General features: G+C 42.1%; 1 protein-coding gene across 3 annotated transcripts; it reads right to left on the reverse strand.

Annotated features, from left to right (window-relative positions):
* Window positions 1-1,243: 1,243 nt before the first annotated feature.
* Window positions 1,244-5,619, reverse strand: cahz (carbonic anhydrase). Of its 3 annotated transcripts, none has more exons than XM_084707489.1 (8): window positions 5,444-5,619; window positions 4,756-4,953; window positions 4,467-4,585; window positions 4,250-4,342; window positions 3,963-4,025; window positions 3,697-3,852; window positions 2,119-2,245; window positions 1,244-1,966 (listed from the first exon to the last, which is right to left on the reverse strand). In XM_084707489.1, the coding sequence occupies exons 1-7, from the start codon at window positions 5,475-5,477 to the stop codon at window positions 2,126-2,128; spliced, it is 783 nt and encodes a 260-aa protein (XP_084563615.1). In that variant the 5' UTR covers window positions 5,478-5,619; the 3' UTR covers window positions 1,244-1,966; window positions 2,119-2,125. The 3 variants fall into 3 exon arrangements, with proteins under 3 accessions (XP_084563615.1, XP_084563613.1, XP_084563616.1); XM_084707490.1 differs by having other exon boundaries at window positions 1,841-1,966; window positions 2,123-2,245; window positions 5,444-5,599; XM_084707487.1 differs by having other exon boundaries at window positions 1,244-2,245; window positions 5,444-5,599.
* Window positions 5,620-9,190: the final 3,571 nt, after the last annotated feature.

Genomic DNA, 9,190 nt, shown 5'->3' on the forward strand with positions numbered 1-9,190 from the left:
GTGATCAATCCTTAAAATAGGACTATATACTGTCTTAAAATACATATATAAAATCTCAGTGTTTTTTTTATCTTTGAAACCTTTTACTGAAGTCCCACTGCTTGTTGACAATTAACACACACTCAACGTGCAATGCTGATAATAGAAGGACTAAAAACACCCTTTAAAGATGCATTGTAACAAATATTTGTGTTGTTTACATACAATTATAATTATTCACTTATTTTTTATTGCAGTATGGCAGATGTATTTGGGATTATAGTGTTGCTACTCTCTTCGTCTGTCTAAGTTGACTTTATCCTGGTGAGATGGCCTGTGGCAAAAATATGGAAATGTTATTAATCTTTTTTATTACACATTTCCCTTTTCCCTCAAGCAATTGCTAACTCTTTCCCTCTTCTTTATCTGATTTGATCCACATTATCCCCTGTTCTCTGGCTTCCCCCCCCCCCACCCTCCACCCTTTCATGACTCTATCTCTGAATTTTCTCTTTCATCTTGTTATCTCAAAGTTGTCTTCCCCTCATTCCAAACCTGTCTTCTCAAAATGTCTTCCTTTTCTTCTTGTTCCTTTCAGGAAAAAAGCAAGAGACACAGAGAGAGACAAATATTTGCATAATATGTTGTTTAAATTTGTTAACTGCTGCATTAAAGTTGCAAAATAACAACCTTTACCCTTCCACAAAGCATGAATGAACAAAGCCAACTTTACCTCCAATCGGCCACATTAATTCACTAACAAAGGCTCCTTTGCATAGGTGGCCAAAAACATCTTATGTAAGCATGGGCACAGACATGGGCACAGACATGGGCACAGACAAATAATCAGCCACGTCTGGATCATCATTACTGTAACGAGACGTGAACTGACATCCACTACTCTGTCATCAGTGAGGCAGTGTCTAGTGAGACAAAGAATCTCTCTCTCTGTTTGTCTCCACGACAACAATCTCTCTTTTCAAAATTTTTGTTGACTTTTACACCCTATAAAGAGGTTGATATTGATCAATTCTCTTGTATTGTGGAGGTGACAGCATTGTATTGGATTACTACTAAGTTATAGCCTGAGTTACATTTTTTATCTTGAGTTTTAATAATCTAAAGCAAACAGCATGTTTGTCATTAAAGTTGAAATGACTGGAGTATAGTATAAATTAACCTTAGTGTTCTGTCAGAGACTGTGCTAGAAATATGTTTTCAAACCAACGGTGGAGACAAGAAGAAACAACAATAACTGCAGTCACATAATCGAAATACTTTTTTATTGGTCAAATTTCTTTTCAACTTTTTAACAGATTTGCACAGAAATCAACAATTTGACAACAATTCATAATTCTCTGTCTTAAAATCATCCATGGTCTTTTAAAAAGTTACAACACAATGCAAGACATCAATTTTCTTTAAGGTTATATTTCTAAAAGCTAAAGTTAACATTCCATTGGTCTCGTTCAATGCATTTCAGCAATTTTATTCTGATGAGTTGGGTAATGCACTGTTTGCCACACTTACTAATCTTTCTCAAATGTTTGACTACGCAACAACATAATAATGCACTGGGGTGATAGTTTGTGGTCACTCACATTGGACAAACAAAATACAACGAAGCTCCAATTCATAATAACAAAATAAGATATGGAGTATGGAATTCACTGGAATGCATTTAGGATAGTCAAGGCATTGTATAGAATGTTTTTTGCTTTCTGAGAAGAGTCAAGGACATGGCAGAATCCCCATGTGCTGGCTGTTTCACCAACAAGGCCTGGGTGAATCATTCTGTCATCTGCTCTAACAGACGCAGCTAAATGACGTTAATCTGGGGTGATCCGAACCCATCATCTTCTGGGATTATTTGAGAGAGGCTGGATTCCGCCCAGCACGTTTAATCTGGGCTGGCTTTGATTTGTATCTTTTGCATTGTTGGTTTGTTGTGCTTTTTTTCTACTGTATTGAGGCAATGGTTGGTTTGCTAAAATTGGAAGAAAGATCTTCAGCATGATGGCAGTTTGATACATGAAATGTATGATATGTTTCATCTGGAAGCTTTCTGAGTTATGGGGTCTATGGTCAGGGGTCAAGAGGTCAGGGGTAAAGGTTAAGGGATAGGGGTGCGCTCATCACCTGCCGTTTACTTGAAGGAGGCACGGACTACGCGCCCCTTGAGCAGCTGCGGGGGGCGGTAGTTGTCCACCATGCAGCAGGCTGCCTCCCCTTCACCTGAGAACAGCAGGCTGCGGAACTTCCCCATCTGTCAGAGAGAGAGAGAGAGAGAGAGAGAGAGAGAGAGAGAGAGAGAGAGAGAGAGAGAGAGAGAGAGAGAGAGAGAGAGACAGAGAGAGAGAGAGAGAGAGAGAGAGAGAGACAGAGAGAGAGACAAAGAGACAGAGAGACAGAGAGACAGAGAGACAGAGAGACAGAGAGACAGCCTTTTAATTACAATGCTTATTGGGATGGTAGTAAAATAGTTTGGACTTCAACGTGCCTATATTCCCATCCATATGTAAGAATATGGGATACAGCACAAGTTTTCTGAAAAAAACAACTAACTGAAATCATTCTCACCATCAGTTCTCATGAGAAGTGAAAACACTGAGTTCTGAGATCTGACTAATTTCCCCCCTGGTCTGGCCACAAACACCCTGACACCCAGACACCCAGACACCCAGACACCCAGACACCCAGGCACCCTGACACCCAGGCACCCAGACACCCAGGCACCCAGACAGGGGGAAGCCACGGTGACTACAGTAGGTGAAAGGCCTATAGCATCAGCTACCAAGTTCCCAGCACCAAGTACACTTCTCTGAACACCTTCACTTATCTTAGATTGCACATGGTGTCATATAGCCCTCCCTGAAAAATTACATGTTTACCATGTTTACTTTATAGAAGCTTGCAGAAAGGCGTATGCATAAATAGATTCTCAAAGACATATTTAGTTGGTGGAACTCAACTGAGGGATTTTTAATTCCAATGTGTCAGCTATGTACTGTTTTCTTATGTGTGTGGTGAGTGTGTGTCTGTGTGTGTCTGTGGGTATGTTTGTGTGTCTGGGTGTGTGTGTGTGAGTGTGCATGTGTGTGTGTGTGCATAGTAAGTGTATTTAAGATTTGTAGTCGACTTCTAACTATATTTATAGACTTAAAAGAGAATATTTTGAGAAACAATCTGTAACCAAAGCCCCAGAGCAGAGCAGCCCCAATGCAGCACAGACACCAGTCAGTGCTGCATTGGGAAGAAGACTGTACACCACTCAGTTTTAAGAGGAGATCTACACAAATATCACACAGTTAGCACCCACTATATAGCTCATTATGTGGCACTTAGATAAAGTAATCTGCTTTGCCAGTCTTGACCCTCCCTGTTAACTCAGCTGCCCAAACTAAAGCTCTCTGTTATGAAACTTACTCTGCGAATACTGCAGGATTGAACCTGAATGAATCATATGTGTACCATAATAACATATTAATTAACTTCCTCTCTTAGAAACATAATGTATATAAACTGTCAATAAAACTGTTGTTCAACACAGGAAGTAGTCCCACATAAACACACATACAGACAGACACACAAACACAGATAAATGAAGAAGAAAAACAAGCCTGTCTGTAAATTGACCTCACAAAGAACGCTATGGATAATGTGAAAAATAAACCAGCTGAATTTTCATGAACTCTGTTGTTACATATGAGGAAGTACCTGGGCAGGGCTGACACTGATTGGCTCCTTGAGGACAATCCAAGTGACACTCTCCAGCAGAGGGGGTGTGGTCAGGGAGCCATCATACGTCCAGTAGTCCAGGGAGCCAGGCAGGATGGTTTTGGGGTCAAAGTTTGCAAATGTGGTCTGCTTTCCCTGGGGGAGAAATTAATGGAATTTAGAGAATCTTTAGAATTTAGAGCAAACTGGTTAGCTGCATACTTAAAAAATTATCTTCAAAATGTATATTTTGTTTTCTTCCATACCTTTGATTTGATAGCCTCCAGACTATCTAAGACCTTCTGCAGTCTCGGGTTTGCAGCTCCAATCTAGCAGAGAGAAGATTCAACCCAAACTCAGCAACAAACAGGCATTGTAATTTGATCTACACACTACATTTGCATTACACATTTACTCATTTACCAGATGCTCTTATCCAGAATGAGTTACAGTAAGTACAGAGACATTCCCCCATGGCAAGTACGGTGAATGCACCAGAATGCAAAAACTAGATTGGTGCTAAACCATCAGTGGGGGCCTTTCAATAATGTACCTTTAGAAACACGCCCACCACAGCCAGTCCATCCGGTTGGCTGGCAGCTTCTCCAAAGCTGGGGTACTTGGTGTTCCAGTGAACCAGGTGAAGCTGGTGGTGGGGGAATTATAACATCAGCACACACAGATACTGTAAATAGGATACATACTCAGGCAACATCCTATACTCATCCCTGATGAGATTATATGTGAGACAGGAGCTCCATATCGGGTACCTCGCAGGGGAAATTGATCCCATTGACGGTGTGCTCAGATCCCCGCTCATCACTGGCCCCCCAGTGGAAGTGGAACTGCCTCAGTCTGTAGGTGCCAACAATGGGGCCCCCAGTCAGGGCTGAGGAGAAGAACAGTTTAGAACACACACACAAGACTCAGAACACACACTCAATCCAACTGAGCAAGAACAGTCTTAGTGGGTCAGTGTTTCCTCATACTAACAATGATTAGAACGGTGCAATAGGTGTTGATGTTTAAAAGTATCAAAAAATGGCAGTGGTCCCTTACTGGAAGTGTCGCCATCATCGACAAAGTCCACCTGGAAGGAGTGTCCGTTGTTGAGGATGCCCTTGGAGTTTGAGGGATCATACTTCAGCTTGAGAGGCTTCAGAGAAGGGTCAAACTGGGCCTGTGTTGGGATGATGTTAATTGGAGACTGCCTTGGGCCGTTGGCTATGGGAAAGCCCTCTGCCCATGTACCAGGCCCTGCAGGCAAGAAAGAAATGTGTGAGTGTGTGTGAGTGTGCTAATAGAACAGGTAAACTGGGGAGTCAGGTGGCTGAGCGGGTAGAGCATCGGGCTAGTAATCTGAAGGTTGCCCATTCGATTCCCGGCTGGTGCACATGTTGTTGTGTCCTTGGGCAAGGCACTTCACCCTACTTGCCTCAAGGAGAATGTCCCTGTACTTACTGTAAGTCGCTCTGAATAAGAGCGTCTGGTAATATAAGCTGCGGTTTTCCAAAGTAAAGCAATATTTTTAAGGGGCTTGTACATATAACATGTTCAGTTTTGACTACTTTATTGTGTGTTTATTCATAATAATTCCAACCATTTAATATGCGAACATTTGTTATTTAAAATGGTTTGCACTGACAAGACATTCATTCATTGCAGACACATATTTGAATTGTTTGGTTTGTTCAATGATTCAGTAGCCTTAAACAGTATGAATAGCCAAAGCAAAAATATCCCTTACCGTTACTTGGTCCATATCCCCAGGCGTGTGACATGTTAACTGATATGTGCTCTTGTGCAATTAATGGTATAATCCAAACTGGAAGGCTTGCACCTCAAAGCAAGGATCTACAATTTTGTAGCAAAACCTTGGACAGCAAGTGTCAGGGTTTATATAGACGACCCACCGGCAAGTCTCACACCTCAAGTCGGTGGGCTTGGCCTCGCTGTCGTAGAGCGGACCAGTCATCAGAGGAGGTGCTCCAGTGCCATCCGTAGGTGATCAGCGTCACATAGTCTTGCAACTCCTCATCCCCGTCCTCGTGTTAGCAAAGCGCAGACGGAGATGGAATGAATGAAGTACTGTGGACCCTGTTGACCGCGGGCAGTCGAGGAGCGCATTCCAAACAATATATCTCCGCCAGAGCTTTGATGTTAAATTACACACGTCTGTATGTGGTTGCTTTAGCACGGTCTCCTTGGCAGGCGTCTTATTGCAATATCCCGAGAATAGATTTTATTGTATTTTGAGAGGAAGGCATGCTGGTGTCACTGACCTTGGGATGTTCCCTGATGTATTTAGTTTTTGGCAGATAAAGAGGATAGGCTATATAAACGTGCATATCGTGCACGAAAGAACGGAAAATCAGTCGGGTTGCCGCGTTGATTTCTTCGGTGAACTATAAATAATGTGCCGCTTCTAGACAGCGTATAACCCATATCTTAAAGCGCGATCGCCTTTCATCCGCCAGCATACATTTTTTAAAGGGGCCACGACATGTTATATTATTGTAAATTGAACATACTGCGGTCAACAATTGTTCAATAGCCTACAGATACATGAATTTGTCTACTATTATATCATACTATTTTACTATACTACTGGTTACGGTTACCATTTTTTTAATTACATGAATTTGTATTTGTGTCGATGTCCACCTGTAAAATCAGTCGGTTTGGGTTGGATGCAAGCACAGAACACAGAGGTACCCTACGCATGTTCTGCCATCTAGTGGTAGAATATGCTACATGCAGAACGGCTCCGATTAGTTGAGAAATCCTTAGAACCAGGAATGATGGAGAGCGCAACTGTAGTCTACACAAGGACATGCAATCACTGGATGTAGAACACCTTCTCTGAATGAATCTGATTGTGAATCTGATTAGAGCAGCAGTAAGCATTCCCCAAAACATCTAAGAGCAGATTTCCTGTATTCGCCTCCCCAGGAGACTGTTTTCTGCCCCGGACAAATCAGCCACAACATCTCAGGAGCCAAGTAAATCAGATACATTCAGACCTGTGAAAAGATGTAAATGACTCTTTCATGCCACAGATGTGATTTTGTCCCTGGCGTGGGGACCGATCAGATGGGGGAGCTGACAGCTCAGATTGAAGCATCATACACCATGCACTAGCACCGGGGAGGTTAGTGTGAAGCTAGCTCATTTAACACTTCTGCTCATTCATCTCTCTGACAGGATGGGCCATGACGTCAGGAGTCTTGGTAAGCCCATGTTGAGGTTACCGGGTTTGTTGTTATTACAAGGTATTAGATGAGCACTGGCCGAGCACTGGGTACGTTTCATAAAAGCAGCGATAACAATCAGTCATATTCATTGGTGACTGTAGGAGAATGAGAAACGCAGGGCAAGTTCTGCCAATTCCTTCTATTTAGTCATTTCTGTGATTGTGTGGCATTTACATTGGTTTGGTGTATATTAAGCAGCACTTATAAATTAGTTTGACATTATGAAATGTAAAACAAGTTGCAGTGAAGGTAGCTCCAAACTGCCCACTATGCAGTAAGAAATATGTATTTGGAGACTGTGCCACACAATGCGTGACCAACATACATAATAATGTTCTGCCTCGTGCACAGTTAACTTAATGAAACAGTAGTGCGTAGGCCTATTAGACCTGATTGAGTGACGACTACTGTCCATCAATTTTAACACTAACCATTAAACATTCAGCATGTTTTGCTTCTATTGGGCAACTATATAGACTACACATTCTGATTCAGCGTGAATCTGAACAGATACGTGGTACCATAAATGACCACCTGAATATGCGTTTGTTTTGTTGACCATCATCAACTCAATCCATTGAGTTGAGTGATCCACAATCTCGTGCTGGTCTAGATTGAGCGCCGCTCTTGTTGCAAGAACCAAAATCTGACATGGATCACATTTTAGAGTGGCTCGATCGTCGTTATTAACAATGAGCATAATTGTAGCCCCGTCGAAAACTCCACGTCGGGTCTTGTTGGTATCTTTATTTCCGCTACATGCTTCCTCTCCTCTCCGCGCTGTCGCGCTGCAGTAGCAGCAACAGAGCGAGCCGTCAGGTGCGTGGATGGAACAGAGGCTCTTGCAATTTGATATCCACATACCATCAGTCGTTCTCTTTCATCATTTCAGATTCGATACAGACGTCATTTAGGATTTACTCCATTTCTCCCCATTCATGAATTATGATTTGACAAGGAACTGACGGTAAGAAAACAAAATATTTCTGAATTGTGAACGTCTTTCCAACGCATTCCTGTTTCAGGCTCTGAACTGCATTTTTATATAGTTATCCTTATATTGACTGACTGAATGGTCTTCAATCAGACAACTACGTATGCCTAAACAATTGCATTTGTATAGCAGAATACCAGTCTACCCCTAAACACCGAAGCCACAGCCATACTCATGTGCTGAACTGTAGGCTACATCCTTTTGCGCTCCAGATAGCATTCACAGCGCTGGGTGAGTCGTTTGTGATGATTAACACAAATGCAGCGAACATTGGAACATTAGTGATTTTGTGAGAAGCTTATTCTCATATTTTCTGCTGTTTTTTTTCTGCTGGGGTAGAATATAAGTAGAGCAAACCCATATACCAACAACGGTACTGTTTAATGAGTGAGGCAAGTTGTGAGCTTCATATTTTGCTATGGGCAAGCAAAATAAAAGGCAGACTCTACTGATCAATTTTCTGTTAATGGCAAGTATTATTCAACAGGTAATTCCCAAAAAACATTTAAGTGATGGTTACTGTTGGCTGATGGAGTTTGTAAAACGGATGTGGGCGTTCATCACGTCTTATCAACTTCCCTGAAGCTAAACCCTTACAAGTGTAACGAAACGAGACACATTTATTACACACCCACATTTAGAAATGCCTTGTGCAGCAACTATTTGTCAGAGCATAGGCCTGCTGTTTTTCTCCTGTGAGAGATTGGAAGACAGATAAAGAGACGTTGTGTGCGTGTATGTGTGTGTAGGTGTGGGTGTGTGTGTTTGTGTGTGTGTGTGTGTGTGTGTGTGTGTGTAGGTGTGTGTATGGGTGTCTGGTGAAAGATTTAAAGAGAGAAAAGAGACTCATTGAGAACTTGGGACCAGTGTAAGGTTATTGCCTCCTGACAGCCAGCTTGAATTGGAAAGGTATTTGATTTATGAGCTTAAAAAGATTACATTGAACTGAGACAAGGAAATTGACAAAGGGGTTTGAAGTTAGATTTCATCTAAAGTGCTTTACCTAAGGAGTAGTGTACAGTAGACATCAGGCCAGCAGTTGTGAGTTGAGTTCCTGTGCTTGATTCCTCTGGGTTTCAAACCAGCAACCCTGAACTTACTGGTCAGTGTGTTACCCACACTCTACTGTGGGACAGAGATTCACAAGTATTTGTAAATTCTTTAAGAACGCCCGCATTTCTGAGTCAGTCTTGACAAAGCTGCATTAATATCATGGAGAGAAGCCAGGCGTCATCTTCATCCTCCG

Source organism: Hypomesus nipponensis, chromosome 10, assembly GCF_054491055.1.
Source record: "Hypomesus nipponensis isolate SF chromosome 10, ASM5449105v1, whole genome shotgun sequence".
Classification (NCBI taxonomy): Eukaryota; Metazoa; Chordata; class Actinopteri; order Osmeriformes; family Osmeridae; genus Hypomesus; species Hypomesus nipponensis.

What these genes read in the sequence shown, in the direction of transcription:
- cahz (XM_084707489.1), bottom strand. Translation starts at nt 5,477, where the DNA reads ATGTCACACGCCTGGGGATATGGACCAAGTAACG. An exon ending in GGGATATGGACCAAGTAACG is followed by an intron (nt 4,954 to 5,443) that starts GTAAGGGATATT and finishes TCTTGCCTGCAG; the next exon opens with GGCCTGGTACATGGGCAGAG. An exon ending in GGATCAATTTCCCCTGCGAG is followed by an intron (nt 4,343 to 4,466) that starts GTACCCGATATG and finishes CCCCACCACCAG; the next exon opens with CTTCACCTGGTTCACTGGAA.